At 33.6% G+C, this 24,659-nt stretch overlaps 1 protein-coding gene across 1 annotated transcript; it reads right to left on the reverse strand.

Annotated features, from left to right (window-relative positions):
- Positions 1-8,551: 8,551 nt before the first annotated feature.
- Positions 8,552-22,677, reverse strand: LOC118734602 (the record flags this gene model as incomplete). The annotated part of the gene is given in 4 exon segments (XM_036464307.1): positions 8,552-9,133; positions 15,921-16,067; positions 16,207-16,853; positions 22,185-22,677. Coding segments are annotated over 3 exon segments (1,140 nt in total), but the record flags the coding sequence as incomplete, so codon positions are not given.
- Between the last annotated feature and the right edge of the window lie 1,982 nt (positions 22,678-24,659).

Genomic DNA, 24,659 nt, shown 5'->3' on the forward strand with positions numbered 1-24,659 from the left:
TTTTTTTCATGTTCATCGACGTTGCTGATTATTGTGGAAAAATTAAAGATGGCGATAGGATTAAATATACAAATTGAGAAGCAATTGTGCTGAGACAATTGTTAAAATGACCAGTTCGAAAATTCGACAAAAAAAAAAATTGTTGGCAGTTGGTCACTGGAGTGATCAGTTATCAGTTAAAAACGCTGTCGGCATCTTTAAAATTGTTTTCATTCTCCATTTCCACCCGCTTGGAAATGTGTCACACAGGGGTGAACAGTGCTGTCATTGTCTACCAAATTTTAAGCTGTTTATTGATTGCGTTCGAGTATTGTTGATGATCGCGCAAAGGACCCGTGTAAAATGGATGACACGTGCTTATATGTATATACATATATAGGTATGTATTAGGGTGGAGCAAAAAAAAAATTCCGATTTCAAAATTCCAATAGTGTGAAAAAATTGCGTAACTTGATCACATTGAACCGCGTTAAACCGCTTAAGAAATCGGATAATATTTACAGTCGCGCCAAGAGGTTTAATGTTTCCTAAAATTTCTTAAATTACACCGCGCGACAGTAAATTGTACATACAAAACAAGAATACATTCGTGAAAGTATAGGTAAATTTCGTAGTTTGTTTCTCTCTCTGACATGAGATTTATTTTCAAGGACTTTGAAATTAAAAAAATATGATTACTTCAAAAAATTATTTAAAAAAATTCTCTGCAGGGTATCATATAAAAGAAATACCTAAAAAATTATGTAGAATTATAACAGAATACAATTTTTTGATGTATAAGGATGAACTGGTATGGAAAATGTCCTTTACAAGTTTTGTCCTTTAATATCCTTGAAAATTTGCAATAGTTTTTTTTTTAAATTATTGTTTGAGGATTAATATACGCACGACCTCATCATCGATTTTCTTCCTGCAAACTTTATTAACTAAAAAATATAAAATTTATTAAAATCACATTTTCAGTACCTATTCGTCTTTGCAAACAAACAATTTTTAGATTCTACAGAATTTTCTCTCTCTTTTGATACCATATTGGTATTCTTCAATACACTGATTTTTTTTAAATATTTTTTTTGCATTAATCATATCTTTAAATTTTCAAAGTCCTTTGAAAAAAATCTTGCCGTCAGTTTTACTACATTTGGCCCATAGTTTCGTGAGTACTTATATCGATTCTTTCGTGTGTTTTGAAATTTTTTTTTCCATATTAAAAATTGTCGAATATACTTTGTAGGGAAAACTGCGTGGCACTGTCAACACAAAAAATTGCCAAAAACCAAATTGAAACTTGCACTTCATACTAAAATTTACTGGGCTACAAAAAAAAATCTTACTACAACAAAGGGAATCATAATTTGAGAAATTTTTAGAAACGTTATCCGATGGGAAAGCGGGTTCAATGTGATCATGTTGCGCAACTTTTCCGCGCTATTAGAATTAGGAATCTAAAAAATTGATTTTTTTTCGCTCCGCCCTAATATGTACATATGTTCGATTATATTTGCATCGATAAACGTTATTGTGAGCACGTTGTACAAGTCTCTATATTTGCATGTATACAACCGTAAAAAAGGCGCACAGTCTACTCAGATTATAAAGTACATATGTATGTATTGGTTTTTCCTGCTTGAATAAAGAAGTGTCAAGTGTCACTCACTCAGGCATCAACAAGCACTTCTTCTTATACATACATATGTATACCTGTATTGTATAAAAATGTGTGTGTTCTTTTATTTTACATTCCGCTTTGTTGTAAGTCGGGGCTCTGCAAAGTTATTTGAAATGTGTATAGGAATGTACATATGTGAGTGCGACCACGTAACTGTACCTCGAAAATTTCACCAAGTCAAAAATTTTTGAAAAAAGTAGATATATTTTGGTAAAGTACTTATAATCGTTATGCTGGCATACAAATATTTTGGAAAAATTATTATATTTGAGTTTTACTTATATATATTTTTCGAAACTGGACTGTGAAAGAAAATTGCCCTAAAAAAAATTTTTTCTTAAACCCGAGGTTTACCTTTTTTCGAACTTGCTTTCAAACTCTTGAAAGTTTTAGCGTTTCCACAATCAGCTTGAATTTTTTCACCTTTTAAAACTACTACAGGTATTAATTTTCATTCGATGGCCACAAATGTCTTGCCTGTAAAGTAATTGAAATCTTTTTAAATCAGAATAATTCAATTATGTTATTCCCCCTATTTTACAATGACTTGTTGTAAATCCCCTCGTAAATAGTTAAACAATCAATGCAAGCAACAAGCAATTTACTGTTTGTAAACAAGATTTCTGGTTTTCTTATAAAGTTGTGTATCTTGTTACTTAGATCGATAATCGCTGTATAATTTATACTCAATTAACCCGCCGTTTACTTACATCGGGCAAATCACTTTTATGTACACACAAGCATGTTGATATCCTGCAGTAAATCGCTCTAGTTCAGAACTAGCTCTTTAAGAGGCGGTACTGGTTCTCGATCTATCCCAACGCAATGCTTTCAACTGTCTCTTTTTACATGGCGATGTCCTACGAAGTGGAAATTGCCACCTCTGCAGAACTTTCGAACTAGTTCTGAACTGGTGCTATTTTCGACAGTTCTGGGACAATAAGTTTTTTATGAGAAAAAATTTCAAAACTAGATTACTGCATATTTTTCTTTTCTGAACTGTTCCCATTTTGGACAGATCTGCGACAAAAAGTTTTTTTATGAAAAAAATTGGATTATTCGATTTTTTTTATATTTTTTAATTTATTCTGTTCTTTTACAGATTGCATTTTATTTAATTTTTTTATTTCATTTATATTAAATTGGATCATTTTCTCTTCAATTTTTTAGCGGCCCTCAACAATTTAAATTTATTAAATCTGAAAATCACAACTGCCTCCACCGCGATTTGAACTCGCGACCAACGATGTTAGAGTCGGAGGTCTTCCTGCTGAGCTATTGTAGTATTGTAGGAGAAGTGAGAATTTGTGCATTTACTTCTCAACAGAGCGCAACTAGCACACCAAAAGTTTCAACTGTCCCTTTCTGCAGCCATTTTGCACTAGTTCAGCGAAAGTTCTGAAATGTATAGGGCGGAACTAGCGCTTTAACAGACTGTCTCTAAATTTTACTGCAGGATAGCCATGGAGCGGGGCTTGCTTTGAGCAAATGGCATTTCAAAGTACCGCTATTAATTATATTTATGTATTTGCATTACGAACACGTGAATGTTGGTATTATTGTTCTTTAAATATACATAGGTAGTACCTAAGTAAATAAATAAATTAATAAGAGGCATAAACGAATGCGAAGTAGATTGCCTGCATGAATTTTTTTATTATGCACGATTTAAACTTATTTGTACTTAATGAGCATTCCTATTGAATAATGTTTTTTTTTCTGATTTGTCTATAATAAATAGTTTCAATTATTTTAATTAAACTCACGTGCTAAAAACGCAAATAGATTAAAGGAAGGCTTGCAGTATCATCTCCAACCTACTCGTACATTGTACGTACGTATGTATGTACATATTATTTAGTTGCAAAATCTGTTAAAATATTCAGGTGGGACGATGTTTTTAAAGAGCTTCTCCTGTGGATTTTTATTTTATACATTTTTTTCAATTACACGTACGGTGGTTGCCACCTTTTTAAAAATCAAATTCAACTTAATTCATCAATAATGTGTATAGTACAGATTTACAGTGACTCAAAGAAATGACCGCGTGTTGTTTTTTTTTTAATATGCGTAATATTTTTCCAGCTACATTTTTTGTTATTTTTATATAAAAATAGCGTCTAATCCTTAGCTAAAACCATATAAATCACAGCTTCAAACTTTGTACACAATTTGGGAAAATCCGACAAATTTTCATCAAAATTTCAATTTCTTATTTTATCTTAGTCTAATGAAGTGCATTTAGCTCGAAAAATATTACGAACATTTGAAGAAAATCAACTCGACTCTCAAACTTTTTGAGTCACTGTATGTATATGTATGTACCAAGACCGGGGCTGGTTGTTCCAGAGATGACACTTGAGATATGGAGGAAAGTTTTCTGAACGCTTCTGAATGGCTGCGTAGGTGACGCATCTTATGAAGAAGAACCCGAAGTAATGTATAGAGACGAAGCTCGCGTTTCTCTACTTGACCCGGACGAGGTGAGAACAGCAATAAGGCGACTTAAAAACAACAAGGTCTTCCCGAGCGGACGGTATACGGCCTAAGCTGTTCAAAGCCGGCGGCTAAGAGCTGGTCGGGCACATGTAGTAGCTATAAAGCAGAGTTTTGTCTGAAGAATACATGCCCGAACGTTGGAATCTCAGTATGCTTTGCCCAATCCACAAGAAGGGCGATCCCGCCGTTTGTGCCAATTATTACCGGATAAGCCATCTTAATATTGTATACAATGTCCAGTCGACGATACTGTGTGAAATACTGAAGGTCTTCACGAACAAACTGATTGGGCCTTATCAGTGTGGCTACAGACCTGGTAAGTCCACCATTGACCAGACCATGTTCAAATTTGGGATCCCCACAAAATTGTTACGTTTATGTAGAGTGACGTTGAGAACAATTTTCATCTTCGTCCAAATTGAGAATTACCTCTCCGCGCCGTTTGAGACCAAACAAGGTTGTAGACACTCTCGTGCGACTTTTTAAATCTGATGCTGGAAAGCGGCATAAGAGCTTCCAATCTGAATCGCAACGCCATTTCCAGCTTAGAAAAATAAGCTAAAGAAGTACGTTTAGCGGCGAACGAGGACAAAACAAAGTACCTCCCGGCAACGCATAAAAATTCTTCGCGAACTGGGACGGGCGTCTTTGTTTGGAGTCATATCTTTGAAATAGTGGAGGACTTTGTTTACTTAGGATCCAGTATAAACACCATCAATAATGTCAGACTGGAAATCAAGCGACGAACAACTCTAGCCCACAGGTGCTACTTTGGGATTGGTAGACAAAGAAGAATCTCTCATCATTCCCGTGCTTTTAAATAGCACAGAAATATGGACGATGTCTAACAAAGTTGACAACTTTTTTGGGGCTTTCGAGAGAACTACATATTCTACGCAAGATCTATGGCTCTGAGTGCGTGGGCGACGAGTACCGAAGAAGATGGAATGATGAACTGTACGAGCTTTTTAACAACGTGGACATAGTTAAGTTAAAAAATACAACGATTGCGCTGGAAGGGCCGAGATTAGAAGGACCTGTCCGCACTTGGCATGAACAATTGGCTCAAATCCCGCAATGGATAGATCCCGCAATGGATAGATGCAACACATTAAACGTGAGCGTAGTTAATCTGTAACATATACTAACTCTTCCAATGCTAAATACCTCTTTAGCGAAAAAAAAGATAGTTAAAAATTCCGCCTCATTTAAATACAAACACAAGTTTTTATTTTGTGAATTTTATGAATTTTATTTTTCAAATATTTCACTTAGTTCGCAGTTTTCAATTGGAACATGCAGTAATTTTCTTAATGAATTTACAATTTTTTAAATACGCTTAAAACTAGAGTACTCGTACAAAAATGCCTTTTTTGCTTAAGAAAATATTAATTTTAAGTAATACTATTTTTTGCACAAACCTACATATTTGCTTTGATTTGATTGATTTCATTTCTCTAAACGTGTACAAACGTACATATGTACATACATGCGTTATTTATAAATGTCTCTTAATTCTATACAAAAAGTACAATATCACAGCGCAAAAGCAAATGCAAATGAGCACTTGACTTTATGAATTTTATTACTATTTTGATTGTGTTTATTTGTAATAAAAGTTTTGTTCTTTATTGCAATAATAAATAGCTTAAATTTACACACGTTATGCATATCAAAAGTTTTTTTTTTAATTTTTTTTCTTATATGTATGCTAAAATGTAAGAAATAAATTAAATAACTTTTTTAGAGAGAAACATAGAATGAGAGAGAGAGAGCCTAAGGTTTAAAAACGAGTACTCGTAAACACGCTCGCGTGCTTTTCGTTTGTAGTCTTTTCAGTGCAATATTTTTTGATCGATTTTGACTCTCAATTTTTACAAGTATACATACATCATATACATACATACATACACATAAGTATGTGTGTGCTAGATATAAACTTTATGAGCAGAGGCGCTCGTGGGGTAAAAAAAGTTTAAAGAAATCTACTTTCACTTTTTTGGAAATTGCCAAAAAAAAATAATAATTTTATAAACTCAAAAACAAAAATTTTAACAACAGATTTAAAGACACATTTTCAAAAAAGTTTACCAATTTAATTTTAAAATTTTTTCCAAAAAAAAGAAGTTATGTTTTCAAAAGTATTCTGAAAAATTTAGAAACTAATTTAATGCCTTTTTCTAGAATGTCAACACTGCAATAAAATAGATAAAGAATTTTTAAGTCTTACAAAAAGCTGACAAAAAATGGTTTCAAAATACTCTTCCAGGAATTAGAAAAAAATATATAGTGTCCAAAAAAGGTTAAATAATTTTTTTTTGTGATAAAAAGGAAACTGTTTTCAAAATTTGTCCAAAAAATTTATTTGCTTATACCTTTTTTTGATAAATAGTGAATTTTTTATTAAAAACATGTATTTTGAAAATCTGACAAAGATCGGTTTTAAAGATACTAGTCCAAGAAAAAGAAAAGAAAAATATTACCAAAAATTAAAAAATTATTGTTTTACAAAAATTTTATAAAACTGACCGGTTTTATAAGCAGTTTTTTTTTTAATTATAGAGATATTAAAATATTAAAAAATTGTAATTCAAATTTTCTAAAAATTTATTAGTTTATATTTTTTCTTTGGCAAAATAAAAAGTAGATTTTTCAAAAAGCTTACATAAAAGTAATTTTGAAACTAATTCCCGGACAAATACTTTCAAAAAAGTTCACAAAGATGTATTTCTAAGTTTTTTAAAAATTGTTACAAGCAAGTTTTTCTATTTTTTTTTTAATCTTGATAATTTTGATTTGCTTTGAAAAATTGTAAAAAATTTTTTATTAAAAATAATTTTAAAAATTTTATTTTTTTACATTTATTAATATTTATGACCCGGCAATTTTCTTAAATGTTGTTGAAATATGGGGAAATATATGGAAAAATGTCTAAACTTTTTTGAAAACATGAACAAATTTTTTTTTGTTTCGCATAATAATGTACAAAAAATCGTTTTCTGCACCTATTGAAATAAATTCTTCTCCGCCTTTTCATAATTGCAATTTCTTACCACACCCGTGCCTTGCCTCTGCTCACGTGCTTATAAAGCTTCTGAAGCTCATACACATGCTTGCATGTATATTTATTTATTTTGTTGGTATGTATGTATGTATGTATATTTGCGCACCTTTTCATGTGATTACAGAAACATACAACACATACACACATGTATGTATGTAGTAAAAAATAGGAACAAATCAAGTTTTTTTTTAGGTGTTTACGGGGTGTAAAAGACGAGTCAAAATGTCATGTGCATGTGTGCGTGTGTATATGTATATGGTGGGTGTGTACATATGTACCTGCTCCGTTATCAGAGTAATCGAGACTGCTTGATGTGTTGACTAGAATGCTACAACTATTAATTTGTGTTTATTTAAGTTTTTGTTGTTGTTTTTGCTTTGTTTCTATACTAGTTTTGCATGAAATTGAAAGTGAAAAATGCAAATGCAAATGGAAATCGAAATGAAAATGGAAACGAAAGGAAAATTGAATGCAGCGCGTTTGTAAACATACTGAATAACAAAAAATGTAAATGTGTTTATTTGTTTTTTTTTTTTAGATTTTTCATTAATTTTTGCTTTGCTTTTGCTGAATTTGCAGCGCTTTGTTGTTGTTGTTTTTACGGCACTGAACTTGAACTTGCGCGCTTGTATGTAAACTGTTTGACGCGCTGCGCTTTAGCTTTAGCTTTTTATGATGCGGAATGTAATAAATAAATATGTAGCTGACGAGTTGTTGCTTAGATTATGTAATGCTTTTGTTTTTTTTGTTGCTACGTGTATGCAATTCCTAATTAAATGCAGCGTTTTTGTTTACTTTTCTTGCTTACGTTTAGTGAATAGTTGTAGTTGTACTTAATAGTTTGCGTCTAATCTATCAGTAAGAGTGAGGGCGTGTGTACGTATACTAGATATATATATGTTTTACATGCATTTAAAAAAAATAAAAAATAAAAAAATATCTACTTAATTGTTTCGCCTTAACAGTATGCAAGCACTAAACACTGGCGATAGAGTGAGCTAAATTCCTAATAACACTTTACTCTACGAATAAACTAATTTAAACTATGTAACCCCCTTCACGAAATTAAGTAGCATATTTTTGTATGAAAGCGAAAAATTGCTGAGACTCAGTTAAAAAAACAATATCTAATAAGAATAATAAAAATAAGAGAAATAAAACTCTTATCTTCCTGCTACGCACACTGCTGTTGCTCACCGCCTATTGGTGCGCGCATGCGCCGGCCGCCTTCTGCTACCACCGCCGCCACCACCACCCCCAGCACTGCTCGCCGCAGTAACTCTTCGGTGACTAGCACCTTTACTACTACTTGCACTGCCGCGCTTTAGTTGCGCCATCCGCCCGCCATTAGCGCGCTTTTCCATACTTTCGCTGCTGCCATCTACGCTGCCACTTGGTGCCGCCGCCTCATGCCGCGTCATCGCCGCCGCAATGCTGCCAAAATGCTTCTCCACCTCGTTGTACGCTTTTGGATGTTGCGCCAATGCGACTTGACCACGGCGCTTCGTCTTCTGACGCAACACCTTCCACATTGTTTCCAAAAAATCATAATAATAATATTTAACCCACATCAAATCGATGCTATTGGCTTCCTGTAAGATTGTCGGATAGCGTTCGGCACGGCGCTTTGTATAGAGCTTTAAGCGCTTATTCATTTGATTACGCGTCACATGTGGTAGACGGTTGCCGCGCAGCGCTCGCGGTGTTGGCATGGTGCCATTGATAGCTGTCTCCAATTCGCAAAGCATACGCCGCGCGCTGAATAGCAACATTTTCAGTTCGCGTGCAGTGCTATTTTCACGTTGCAATTTAGCCATATCCCAGGCACGTTGAACGCGTCGCAGGTAAGCGAACGAAGCGACATACGATTGTATGTTACGATACCAGCGTTTTAAAGCGATCTAAAATTGAAGCGGAAATAAATGTGATTTTTATGAGTAAAAGTTTTAGAAAGATTAAATGTTTAACAAAAATATGAAAAAATAATAAAAACGAATTTCCGGCACGAAAAAATTCTAAATAGCCACATACGAGTAACTTCTCCTCAGTTTATTTATACAAAAATTCATATATTTGTGTATGCGACACGTATACAACCCCGACCTACCCCAAATCAAAATAATTTAATACTGAGCACTGAAAAGCGCTGAGCGCGCGTTTTATAGCAGCGGTGAGCGTATGTATAGTAAAAAATGCTCAACACCCGCGTAGGCCAGCGCGTTCGTTTCACATCACAACCGCTCCCTCCTCACACACTCAAAATTTCAATCGCAGATATATATATATGTACATTGTATTTATAGGTCATTCGATCGTGTCGACAGCAATCGTTTATTACCATTTAAGTAAAAAAAGAAGCTTTTTAGCTATAAAACGATAATTAAAATCGCGCGCACATTCACACACTCTTTCACCCGCTCATTTAGCTAATTGGACAACTACTCAGTCAGCTGCTTTTATAAATAAAATTTAATGTGCATACTCGAAGATATATTGACACTTCATAAACTGCCTAATGTCGTACGTGACGTTGATAAGTAGCTGAACACAATCAACACGCTGTCAAAGTCGGCTTAGAGTGGCAACTTTATAAGCCTACCTGATATTTGGTAAAAGCCAAAATCATCGATATTTAATACTTGGAAATTAATGCTGTTTTGTGTTGTTTTTTTTTTGTTTTTGCAGCGGATTTTCTAAGCACCTGACCTGCAAATGTGTCGCATTATACTGAATGGTTTTCAAAGCTGAAAATTCTAACTTTTTAATTATATAATCCGTTTACAATTGCTTCAAATATTATTTAAAGATTAGAAAAGCTTTCGGTATCTCAAAAATATGGCAAGAAATGATTGTAGTTCTATTTCTCATTTATTAACTTTTCAGGGTTTCCCTATTTAATGTTTCTGAGTCATTTTGCAGAGAGCTTTAATAGCTTTGACACGCGTGCCTCTGAAGCGGCCAACTACTGTTCTATAAGCAAAAAACTTTATCTCAGAATATTAAACATCGTTGTCCAACGAGAGCTTATGCCCTTTGCGCGTTCATATGTATCTTACATATTCATCGGCGACAACCAGTGAAGACCTTGACTTTAGGTGCGTCCATAAAAAATCTTTATAAAGTGTACAAAGTGCGTGATATTATTTATCGTAACTGAATTAAAATGTATATAATTAAAAAAAAAATGTTTAAGTTTCACGAGTTCCATTAGTTCTTAACAGGCAGGGAAGCTTTTAGTTCTTAGTCCCGAAAAGTTAATTTTTCCCAATTTTAGCTATTGAAAGCTATTATTAAAGCTAAACTGATTTTATTCGCCAAGTAAAAGCCACTTTCAAAAAAAAACTAACACATTTTTTTCTTCGCGTGGTAGCTTTCACAAAATCAAAGCACAGCTTTCACAAATTTGAAGCTAAGCATTTAGCTATTAAACTTTTAATTCTGTAGCTAACACCGGAAGCCAAAATTTGTATTGCTTAAATTATATAAGCTTTCAAAACTCTCCCACACCTAGAACTATAAAAACTATCACAGCACAAATCATTTACGAAAGTAAAAGTAAGTTCTTACAAAACTGTCAAAAAGCTTTAAAAGCTACTCTCATAGTATATGTTCAAGTTGCGACTGGCATTGCCGTAAATGATGCGAAGTTTTCGGTGTGTAAGTTCTAGACAGCTCTGGTGCTCGAGCATAGGTTTTTGGAAATCTCGAATTATTTGGATAAATTTACTGAAAACTTTTAAGAAAACTCTTACATAAGTTTGCTATTCTTATTAAACTATTTTTTTTTTAATTTGCAATATAAAAGGTAAGCACTTTTTATCCACTTATAGCATTTTTTCGAATTAGCACGGTCAGTAGGTTTTTGAGTTAACTTTAAGCCATCGAAGCTTATAATACATATGTAAATTTTAATTCCATATTCGGCAATCATTTTGAGATTGAAGAATTTGGTTACATATGCACCCGCTAATTAGTCTATCTACGTCCTTTTTTTAATTATAAAAATGTAAAACCGTTTTGAGTTTGTGATATTATGTAGAAAGCTTTTTTGGATTTTCAGGCATACCTTGCTACTTTCATGAAAGCTTGAAAGCTTGTCTAGATGAAGCTTTTCATAAATATATAATACTAAATCAAATAAATAAATGGCTTACTACAAGATGCATTTGTGTTAGCGAAAGCTTAAAAATGCTTTTGGCAGGTGTACAGTCAAGCACTATCTTACATAGAATAAGCTCGAGATGCCTATGATTAAAGTTTAAGTCAAAGACCGGCTTTTTGGCATCAGCTTTCTCGACCGTGCAGTGCCTTTTCAAGTTTTCTAAATATTTTATATGGACGTCCATAGAGTAAAGGCTCTCTTTTGCCAGCACTGATATAAACTAACAAACTTATATTGTGATCACATAATATTCTAAATTTGCGGCTTGATATTTCTTTATAAAGCTCGTAAATACAAATTTTGTACCTTCAATTTTGTAAGCAATTACTTTATTTACTCTATAAAAAATCTCTCTATTAACCTTCGCCTGACAAAACTTTTCAAATTCACAGTCAATCTATTTCCATGCCCAACTACTGTATATCGTCTTCGTATTTGTTCTGTTTTTTGTTGATTTACTCACTTGCTTTACGCTTTCTGCTACCACTATATGGTTTTTACTTATTTCATAATCGTTTTGTTTTTAATTTATTTATTTTTTCACTTGCTGTTATTAATCGTTTATCTCATTGATTTGCGGCCACTTATTTTTATACTTTCATATGTACATATGCATGTTTGTGCATTAGGATGGTCCTAAAATGCACTGGAAAATCAACTTTTGGGAAGTTTTCTGCTGCCAACGGCCTGAATTGATGAAAATCGGAAATAAGAAGACCGCAATTTTTTTTATTTATTAAAAACTATAGATGTATTTTTAAAATCGTTTAGTGAATATGGAGAACTTCAAATTCCGACGGCATTGCTAAAATGCTAAAGGAATAAAACATGCGGATGTCATTTTCAATATTCTTCAATTCTGTTAGTTGGCTGTACAAAATATTTTGTGCGACCCTAATGTACATATGTAAACATAGACGCACGCCAGACCTAGTATGAATCACGCCAGGAAAAAACATTAAAAATCAAAACACAAAAAGCTTTGCCATTCGCTTTCTTAATAGACGTGTCTAAACTTTCCGGCCAATATGCGTATGGATGTACGTACATATGTAAATGGTACAATGTATTTACTTACATACATACATACATACATACATACATATGTAATTGGATTGTTATCCATATAACAAAGGCAATTGGCAGTTTGTGAAGTCATATATTCTATTTTTTGTCATTTATGAGCAATAGGCCGGCTGATCATGCACAAACAATGTATGTATGTATGTATGTATGTATGTTTATAAGTGCATATGTATGTATGTACGTAGTAAATATACATATCAGTCATCAGCTGTTGGCGATCGGATTGCACTTGTCTGCCTTTACTATATCTAAAAATACATACATATGTACGTATGTAAGTAGTTACGCAAGTTTTTTATTTAACCAACGCGCAGACATAAGCGCATTCTTTAAAGGCCTGCATTTGATAAGATAACATTCAGTAGCGATGAATGAATGAAATTTACTAACTTGCAAGTATAAAATATTTATTATATTATTGCACCAATTAAGTCTACTAACTATTTTATGGGACCGGTTTAAGATTTGCTATCGTTTCACGATGACTAAACAAAAAAATGTTGAGAGAAAGCTTTTTGCGCCCTTTCAATAAGTGCGCCTCTCCCTTTCAAAATGTGACTACAAGTGCACAAGCAGCAACGTGAAAATTGTGTGATTAATGTTCAAAACTTTTTATTTATCTATTAAAATTTTTGTCTTACTCATACCAGTATTGATATCAACAAATTAAAAAAAATATATAAAATAGCTGTCATTTATTTATGTACGTACATATGTAAGTACCAGCGAGTAGTACATGTGAAACATGAAATCTTCGCCAACGAAGCGAAACGGTTAAAGAATTGATGACTAGTTACACACAAATGACAAAGTGTTTGAAACTAATGCAAACAAAATTCTTTATTGCTTACGCTAGCAGCCTTTCGGACAAACCTAATTGTAGCACTGGAAACAATTATTGCGTTAACTTGAATTCTTTCGTACCAATAGTATTTATTTATTTACTGCAATACATGAATATGAAAGCGAAGCTTACTTGAAATATTTCAAAACATTTTAAAAACAGAATGGGAATGAATACCTAGTAAGCTTTTAAACTTCCACCTACCAAACATTTCTTGAGCTTTCACTAATAAATTTTAAGGTTTGAAGCAATCCATCCAATGTAGCGATGGGCGGAGAGAGTTTAAAGAGTTAAGCACGCGGGCGCTGTTTTCAGCATCACTGATCTAATGTTGGTCAGGGCGAGCTTTTCCTCTGCGACTATCTAAAGAGAAAAGCTTGATACGCGTGCCTCTGAATTCGTCAACTACGATTTCATTTATTTGGGTCTTAAATATACTTCTGCTAAGCTCACATTTTCACAAACAAAATTTCGAAAGCTTTAAAAAGATTAAAGACTAATCATTGATAAAAGAAGACATGATCGATTCGATTCTCTTCAATATGTCCTCTGATGCTTACTGAAGCTAAAAATGTAGTACTTGTCTACAGAATTAAGCGCCGATAAATACTTTTTCTTTTTTAAGCTTTTATATGATTTAAATTAACACTAATAATTCTTGCAATACCTTTTGAAGCTTGTATAGAAATTATTCGACCATCGGTCATTATAAACATGTCCAACAAGCTTTTTAAAGCTTTTAATATTATACCTATATAGACCGTTGATGCTCAAATGAGCGCCCGCGGTGGGAACCCTTCAAAGCTGTCTGTAGGTTTTATATGGACGCGCGCAGAGTAAAAGCTCTCTTCGGACATCACTGTTATAGACCAATGATGTCCAGAGAGAGCTTTTACTCTGATGTAGACTAGTGATGCTCAGAGAGAGCTTTTACTCTGTGTTCATACAATGAAACCTACAGAGAGCTGTGAAGAGTTCCGCCCGCGGGCGCTGTTTTGAGCATCAGTGATACAGACGATCAAAGATTAAAAGCTCTATCTGGCGAACACTGGATCATACATACCTAGTCTGTATTAAGCTTACAAATATCTTTGGTTTGTCGCTGCTCTAAACTTTTTATCTTCTTAGAAAATTAAAACAAGATCGATTAAAGCTGGAAACTTCATAAGTTGTTTGGCGATAACAGTGAGCTTTCGCTCTTATCACGAATATACAAAGCTTTCAGAAAGCTTTAAAGTTTCTGTCCAAGCGTTCCCTTTTGGGTGTTTCTGTAAAGCTTTTTATCGAAAAGAGTTGAGCTTTTTGAAAAAGTAAAACAAAAATAACCGAGATTCAAAACTTGTGGTCCTCATAGGCTATTTTTATCGAAGTGGTTTCTGTGCAAGAAAATACTTTCTTCACTTTGCTGCCCGATGTTTCGCCGAACGTCATCTACCCCACTATTTCCATTATTTGTTTTAAATTTTCTAAAGCTTTTCAAACCCCTTGAGCAGAACCGGCCTGCTCGCGGGCAAAAAAAGGTTTGGAGGAGCTTTGTCCGCGAGCAAGCTGATGTCCATCATCGCATTAAAGCTTCCATTAAATTCCTAAGTCCGTTAGAAAAGTATTTAATTCAGTCACGATCAAACCCATAGGAAAAAATTATCAAAGCTTTCTTTGGAATTTGTATGCATGTCCACAAATTAAAGGTTCTAAAATAATGCAAGCCTTCTTGACATATTCTTGTTAAATTTATATGCGCATAAGTAAGTTTTTAAGAAATTTTTTTCAATGTACTTGTAAACGAAGCATGAGTAACGTTTTTGGGTTTTCTTTGTTTTTTTTTTGCTATTACACATAGCCACATATTTGCATACATATGTACATGTTGATTAGCGTCATATTAACGGAAAAGCCAAATTAATTTTCGTATTACGTATACATCGTACCAGGGTGGTACAGAAATCGGAAAGTCGGAATTTGAATGCTCTCACCCCCTAGGATTGTTCTATACCATCACATAAATCACAAAATATTTAGAGATGGCTAAAAGTTTTCCATATATTTTAAATGGGGAAAAATAAGTTTTCGTAGAAATGGTATAGAATTCTTTAAAATTAACATTTTTCGATCGGAAAGCTTCGTTTCCTAGTATTAACTATTCTATAAAAAATAGCCAATAATAGAAAATTGTTTAATTAAACAGCTGGGTATTGTTATTGGAAGTCTTCTTAAGAAAAGCTAAGTTTTCCAATCGAAAAATATTGATTTTCAAGATTTCTATACCATTTCTACAAAAACTTGTTACTCCCCATATAAAATACATGGAAAACTTTGGAAAAAGCGCTTTGACCGGCCTCTAAACGTTTTTTTTTTATTTTAAAATAAAAAACGGAGGTAAAGTTTTTTCGATATAGAACAATCCTAGGGGATGAGAGCATTAAAATTCCGACTTTACTTTTTCACATGCGTTTTCGAATCATCCTAATGCGTACACACATTCAAAAATGCATACAAATGTGCATAAGAATATGATAGAGAAACTTACTCTACTAAAAAAAAAAAACAAGCGAGAATTATCTCGAAAACTTCGTTACAACAAGAATTGCTAACTTACCGTTGAATTGCTCTTCAATTTTGGCAGAAATTTATAAGTCTTATTGTGCAGCGACCAAATTTGTATATTGCTTATATCAATATCCTGTTGGCCGGCTTTCAACATTTTATACTCATTGCCAGCTGACTTTTTGAGCATGTTGAAAATCTGAAAATTCAAAAAAAAAACATAATAATGATAAAAATTATCAAATGCATAGATAGATAATATTAAAACTATTTATTCAAATGAATATTAGTTACACTAAATAATAAAAAGTTTTAAATCGTTTTCCAACTTAACCCACCTGCTTTGGATGCTTCCGTCGCTTGGTGCGTACGTTCTCCGTCGCCGACGGCACATAGAAGCCACCACACGGATTCACCCATTCCAATTCGGTGGTATTCTCATTGAAATTAATAAAATCATACCAATTACTATGACGTTTACTATGTCGCTTGCGCAGGCGCGAACCCTCAAGGGGTGCCTGCAACGCCGTATAGACAATGCCGCTGCTCACATCGATCGTATTTTGGGAGGTTTTTTTTAGCGAGGTTGTTGTTGCAGCAGCTTTTGTTGATGTTGCTGTCACCGGTACTGCAGCAGTTACTGTATGCTGTGTGGTGTAATGAGCTGCTGCTGCTGCTTCTGCTGTTTTTGTTGTTGCTGAGGTGGTGGGCGCCGCAACGGCACTTGTGAATACTGTTAGTAAAGTCATTATAAACAAAATGAGATTATGTGTGAGGATGCGACGGCTACTACTACTCCGACTGCTGAGATTTTTCTTTGTGCGTGTGTGTAGTATTTGTGTGCTTCTTACAGCTGTTATTTTTGTTGTTTTATTTGTTGGTGACCGCACGCTATATTGCAGGCGTGGGCGCGTTTTGGTGTGTAAAAATTCGCTTTGGTTCGCCGTTTTGCTGGTTTTATTGGTTGCAAGTGATTTGCAACCACCTGAGGGGTGTAGAGAAAAAAGGGAGGGGAAATTATTGATAAGTGTTTGGGTTTTAATTGAGGTGAACTACGATGTATGTACATATGAATAATTTTATGAAATTTTTTAAAATATAAGTGTCGTTTCACACATTCCGGTTAACCAGATACCGGGTTATGTGAAACCGTACTTAGGTATGGTTGTATTTTTAATTAGAAAATAATAATTATACTTAATATTAACGTTAGTTTGCAGATGTTTTTGTACGAATTTGCTAGAATTTGCGTATTTAAAGTAAAACTATAAAAATTTTAAAATAAATTTTTAATTTGATTTTTATATTAAAAACGCCTCTTTTATTTAAAGTATGTATGCATGCATATTTTCAAATAAAAAAATTTATATCCAAAAAAAATTTTTTTTTATAAAAAAATTCCAACGGAAAAAACTAGTAGAACAAAGCTGAAGAAAAACGCTTGCAGGTCATGTCACAGCTCACAATTGACTGCTTTACCAAATGCAAAGCAAAATGATTTTTGCTCTTTCATGAAATCTGCGCAGTCAGCAAGTATAACATTAACTAGAAATAAAAAAAAAAATAATATCGATTCGTACCCAAAAACTTTTGAGTTTAAAGTCTAAGAAACAACCTTTGAAATTGGCATTATTCATACCATAAGTTGCTTTTATCATCAATAGATACGTAAAATTACTCATAAATATCATCACACCGTAAAAGTCAACAACCTTAATATTTTTTTTTTTGGAAATCTTATCAAAAAAAGGCCAGCTAATATTTCCGCATGCTCTTCTGTATAAATAAATAAAAAAATGTTTGGCGTTAACATTTTCGTTAAGTGTTTGGCCGAGCTTATCCTCCAATTTGTATTAAGCGACTTGATGTGGTAACACAACCTCCCCACCGCAAGTGGATTTTATGAGAAACTTTTTAATGACAGAAATAAAGCCGGCGGTGTGTCATTGCTTGCCGATGGCGGAAGCTAAGAGGGAAAAACGTTTTTGAATGTTGCTGATGCTAGGAATCGAATCTGGCTCCTATCGGGTGACAGCACGCACCTCTAACCACTTGATTTGGGCGGACGTTTTGCTTTTCTCTTTGCTACCAAAAAAATAATAAAGAAAATTAAAATTGATTAATTGCAATCGATGTAGTCCAGTCATTTTTCGGCAATTATGTCATGGAAACAAAACAAAATTACTTGAAAAGTTAACTCATTGAACAGCTGAGGCGATAAGCGATGATAAGCAGAGGTGTATAGATAGAATCATAATAATACATAATCATGCGCGTAGCCGGAATGGATTTTAGGAGGGGCCTCGACACTATTAAGCTGGCATTTCAGGGTACTATTTTTCATATACTTATATATGGAAAACTTGGAAGTTATGGGGGGCGGGCCCCGGCCCTTACCTGACTACGCCCATGTACACAATAATAAGACATTAAGCTTCTTACTTGCTGTTTGTTAAGCAAAATACTGAAATGGATATAGAAAATATTACCTACTTATTCAACATTAAAATGGGGCTTAGAGCAGCTATAATTGCAAACTTGTCCTTGAAGAGAAGGGATCTATTTTGGGGTTAGATTTAAAAGGTTAGCAATCATGGGTGTCATCTCATGCCGTATCTGACTTTTTTACGCTTATAAAGAACACTTAAAAAAAACTTTGTAACAGTTCAAGTGACCTATCTGGGAATTTCTTTCAAACGCTCTTAATTTTTTTAAACTGTTACAAATTAATTTAAGTAACAACTGTTTTCAAGTGTCAAAGAACTTTCGTCGATATTTAATTATTGATTATAATCTATAGACTTTTGTACAAAGCTAGATTTGAATGAAAATCATTTGTTTCTAAGCAAGTAGATTGATAAAAAGGGGTTTTTGTGTGTTCCTTAGATATTTTCCTCGAGTTGTTTTGATTCATAATGTTCAAAGAAAAAAAAAAAAATTTCACATGCCCCCACTCAGAGAAAAATTTTGCATAAAAAAAAATTTAAATCCTTTTTAACACTTTAACATTATAAAAATATCAATATCTAACCATGAAAATAGTAAGTATTAACGATCACACAAAAAATTCTTGAACAAAATAACTTCTTACTTACTACGTGTACAATTCTTCGACGTTACCGTAATTTTGTGAGTGCAAATATTTGCCTACTATTAAGAAACACATAGTTCTACAAGTTCAGCCGATTCTCAGGTAACGCTACCTCCTGTATTCAGGCATTACATAACTAGGTCATGGTTGGAGTTTTTCACTATCCGACGATTTCCAAGTGGACTAGTGCAGATGTTTGAAATTTTTTGATGAAAGGAAATTAAATTTAATTATTCCTCTGAAAACTATTTTTTTTTTCTTAAACGGTACCTAGGATAACTGAGTGCTTATGTTAAATTTTTTTTTTAATATAAGCTTAATTCAATGGATACAAATTTCAAAATTTTATTGATAGAAACCGATTTGATTAGATACCATTTAAGCCATTGTACAAATGTTAACCAAGTTCAAATCTGAACTTGAAGAAAATTGGTGGAAAAGAAAAGGACGCCTTATATATGTACACAGTTTGCTTTTTCGGCTTTTTGTTAGACGACACGAAAAACCCGCTTATAAGTAGGTACATATGTACATATTTTACTTGATGCACTTTAACTGGCTCCGCTCGTTTACGGCATTAATGGGATTTTTCGCAATATCTCAAGCCCAGCCACATCCAAATGGAAAGATCGAGTAACAAATATGCATAACTCGAACTCGGTATCCTCAATCGCAAACATTTTGTGTAATAATATTTGTTTCCCGTTTTACCTTCTAACATTTTTTCTGAATATAAAAAATCAAATAGAATCTAGAGAAAAACTTTGAAATTATGCAAAAAGATATTTTTATTCTCAAACACCCAGGGATGTGCCTTAGGGCGCAAAAGGTCTACAAAAGTAAGGAAAATATTTTTTCTAACAACGGCTGACAGGCTGAGAGCATACACTCCTCGTCATTTGAATATCGCACCGTACATTTTTTTTATTTTTTAAGATTTCTACCGAACCACTTCAGAAATATCTTCAGATTTACGTGAGATGGACGATTTGGAAATACCTCGAAAAATCTCTTCATTTTGCTAACGTGGATAAAATTTGTATTCAGACCATTTTAGCTTAATATCTTCTATTTTCTGGAATGATTTAAAATATATATATAAATAATTTAATTTATATATATAAAAAAAAACTCTATTTTTCGATGTCAAGCTCATGTAAATCTTAATATTTTTCGAGCTATTTTGGCGGGAGTTTTAAGCTATAATAAATTTTATAACCGCAACTTTTTGTACTGGGAGGCACCCTAATGCATGTAAATATGTTCCGAATATAAACTAAATTGGGTCATAACTACATATGTACAAATTTTCCAAATATCTCAACTAGCGCCACCAAAACTGTATCCAGCTGTAGCCTATATCCATGACGTGAGTAATTTGGAAAAGAAATATACGAAAAGAATTACACCAGAATTTTATGCATAAAGATTTTGCCTTTTTTATATGTAACTATGGATGACAATAGGTATTATCTCCGAGAATCCTCGTATAAGGTTGCCACCTATTTGAAATCAGTCACAAATTAAATAAAACATCATAATTTAGGTATCAAATGGTAGCTATTTTAGAAATCCCCAATTAACAGATATTTTTCAATAGGGTTGCCACCTTTTTGTATGTACGCTCAAGATATGTATTCTTCATTACAACGTATTTTTTTAAACAGCGTTGCCACCTAATTTTTAGTGTAAAACATTTACTTATTTTATAAGCTATAAAAAGCCAAATCTTTTTTAATTTATTTGCGAAATATTCCCTTTAAAGCTATCCAGATAACCCGCATTTCATACCTCAACCTTGAAAACTTTAAAAAGGATAAATATGTATGCACATCGAGCAAAGTTGGGTCAAAATGGTACTTTAATTTATTTTATTTCATTTTATGTACTTAATTCTATTTTTTCTATTCCATTAGGGTTTAACGCTTTTTATTTATTTTTTTTTATAATTCATTCATTTATTTTTATCTACATATATGATTTTTTTTTAAATTATTTTAAGTTTTATTTATTTTTTTTCTTCTAATGTATGTATTTAAATTTATTTTTTTTCGTAAATTTTTTTAAGTGAACATAACTTATAATTATTTCATTCCTTCATTTTTTCCTGTTAATTTTTTATTTAATTCGATTTTGTTAGGTTTCATATTTAACATCTCTACATATTTAATTTTTCTATGTACATAATTTATTTTAATAACAATTTTCCCTCAACTTCAATGGGTTTATAAATAGCAAATCCTTTTGATCTCCATACTTTGACTACTGCATATCGTCAGCCCTATCTCAGAAAATGGCTCAAGAACACCTTACTTTAGAAATTGGTTGATGAACTTAGCTGCCGATATAATGAATTCACATTCACACGCGTTCTTGAACCATTTGCTGATACAGGGCGTTATTCAACCAAGCTCTGAGATAAAGCGCTCTTCAAACAAATTCTGTAATAGGGCGTCCTTTAAAAATTTTGCTGAGATAGCCCATTTTCGAACCGGCTGCTAAGATACATAGAGATCTTCCTCTCAGCCATCGATATGTACTTCAGCATTTAATTTCCATACCATAAGAGAAATTTTGATTAACTTTATTTTGGGGGAAACTCCACTTCACAAAGGCTAATGACTTGCTATACGCACCTAATTAATAGATACAGCTGCTTATCAGTGACAAACCGCTGAATTGGTAAAAAGATATGTCATCAAAGAAAAACGTGCGTTATATTGTACTTGGCTTATACACATACAAACATACCTATTTGCCTATAAAATCACCTAATAATCAGTTGATAAAAAAATACGCTCATAGCCAAAAATAAAACGTCAACTGCTACTTCAGGCTAAAGTGACTCTAAAGCACTTGAAAACATTAGTAATTCGGATTGAGTACTTTCCAGTTAAATATTAAACAAAAGTATTCTATCTCCTATACCCAAAGCTTAAAAAGTATTCTTACGACACTAAGGGCCGTTTTCTTAAGTAAACTGTAACTTTAAAGCTCACTTTATATCTATTAAAAGGTTGTTGCATTAAAATGTATGATTGTGTGTAAAGTAAAGCATTTTATTATCGGTTTTAAATTGGTTTACAACTAAGAAACGTACGGTCGTTTTTTTAATCCAAACTTTAAATATAAAGTGAGCTTTAAAGTTAAAGATTATGTACTTCAGAAAACGGCCCTAAAATAAGGTAAATTAAAATGTAAGCAAATCAAAAGCAATACACACACCGCATACTAATCCAAGTAAATTCGATGAAATCCCACTGAGCTTATCCACGTGAGTTGTTTAATTGTACGGCTGCTCGCTCAGCTGTTCGTACGCAATTAATCACGCCGACCGATGATTTGCTGTTACGATTATTACAGCCAGTATCGATCGCGTCGATGGCAATATGCCTGCAATAAGTCACTTAGCCAATTGTTTGTTGTGCGATTACACTGTGTAGGTATGTATGTACATATGTACACTTCACTTCAAATGGCGGCAACAACAATAAGTAGATATTAGTATTAAATATTTTATTTGTTATTGTTTTGAGTTGCAAATCTTTTGAGTTAGCCAATTTCACAAGAATGTGTTAATTTCGATGTCCACGCACGGAACGCGCAACGGTGGCCGGCAACAAAGTGGTTTTTAATTTATGTATGCGTTTACTTTCGCCGATTGACTTTAACACTTTTTTTTTTATTCAAATTAATTTTTTGACAAATTCGATTTTTTTGTTCTACTTTACGTGACACTTTACCACGTACGCATGCATGTATGTATGTACTTTGATTTAAATTCCTTTAAATTTTATTTATCAGTCTTCTCATCGCATCATTTAAATATGTATTCACAAATTTTTAATTTGCTTAAATTTTTAATGATACTCAAGTCCAATCAAAATTATTTCGACGAACTACCTACTGACGTTATTTTGCGGTTTTTATTACATTTGAACTTTGTCACTTCGCCTACAACTCCATACTGTTTCTTTCTTTGTTAATTTATTACGTTAGGCTTCGCGCGTAGCTTGTTCTTATTCAGCGTTTATACAGTAGGTATGTTTGAATAACTTGTGTAACTCAAGTCTCAAGTGACTTCCGTTCAGTAGTGCACACTTCCTTACGGCACAAACTGTTGAATCAGACTGATCGAACCGTAGCCATAAACGGCGACCGTAACTTTTCTTCGCCGTCACACTGACAACGACAATACATAGCAACGACGACGACCACGACGACAACGACTACCGCGGAGCAACAATAACACCAACAACAACAACAACGTTAACAACGACTGACTATGATGACGTTAACGATGTTATGTGTGACTCTACCGGCCAGGCCAACCGACTATTGTTGATGACTAAGTTACCCACACACACATCCGCAAGCACACACACACGCATTGCGCGATCGGTGAGATCCGCACACCGGTCATCACGAAAGAAAGCAACAACTCCGCTAACATAAATATGAATTTAGGATGTGTGTATGTAAGTTGAGTGACCGAATGGTGTTTTGTGTGAAAGTATTTGTTTGTTACGGTTCTTCTTCTGCGTCCATTGTTGGTCTCCATGTCTAATCCAATGATCTCATTTTCGCTCAATTTACCAAAACCCAAAGCAGCACGATTGCTCACCACAGGTAGTGTAGCCACACATATACACCTGCATTTTACGGCGATCATGCAGATTGAGTGAGTGGTTTACTTGCGAGCGCAAAATTGCTGCTCATTTACCAACCGCACACACACACACACACACTCACCAGGGTAAAGTTAGAGCGAGAAGGTATATTAATTAGTTGGTCTGAAGAGTTGGTAGGCTACATACATACATACATATGTATATTTTTACCTCACACAGGTAAGCACAATTCGTTCGGCTTTCATTGCATTGCATTGAAGGTGGTTGTTTTATCTTGAGTGATGGGCTCTCTCTTTCCTCCCCACCTACATACATATGGATGCGTATGGTATCTCCTATTTCGATAGGTTTTGTCTGCTCACCTTGTCTGGCGCTTTGTCTCTTCACGTTTAACTTTTCATTCTACATGGCTGCAGTCAGAATATTTTCATGTTTTTCGGTGTTGTGGGTGTGTGCTGTTTTGTTAGATATGCCTACATAAAAAGCATTCTCATACAAGGGTAATTAGACATGATTATTGTGTTGTACATAAAAGATAATAATACATGCATAGATAGATATGTATATATGTACAACATTTGTATGAACATCACCAAATATAGCTTTTACGTTAAGGTAAATACATAATTCATTCATTCACGCGCAAGTTATTCAGGGTTCTTTGCTTACATTCCTATGTGTGATCGAGTTTCATCGCCTAGCAACATTGAGAACATCCGCGAAGGATTAAATTTGATTTCCAGGAATGCATTCCGCAGTAAAGATTTCATTTTTTTTCAGATTTAATAAATCAAGGTTAGAAAGGCGCCTACTAATGACTCATACTTCCACTCGGAGGCATATTTGCCCATTGTGAATGCCCCCTCTGAGTGCCAAAAGGAGGCGCATACTTCAAACCGAGTTTAATCCATACTTTCGGTCAGGGGCGGATCCAGAAAAAAATTTCGGGGTAGGGGCGGGGTTTAGGAAAATTCCTTTTTTTTATTATAATAAGTAGATATGTATATTTATTTTATACATTATTTTTTAGGGATTGTCTACTCACATGCGCCACGGTAACTTTTAGCAT

This window comes from Rhagoletis pomonella, unplaced genomic scaffold (genome assembly GCF_013731165.1).
Source record: "Rhagoletis pomonella isolate Grant_MI unplaced genomic scaffold, Rhpom_1.0 Rhpom_scaffold_00002, whole genome shotgun sequence".
NCBI classification, from domain to species: Eukaryota; Metazoa; Arthropoda; class Insecta; order Diptera; family Tephritidae; genus Rhagoletis; species Rhagoletis pomonella.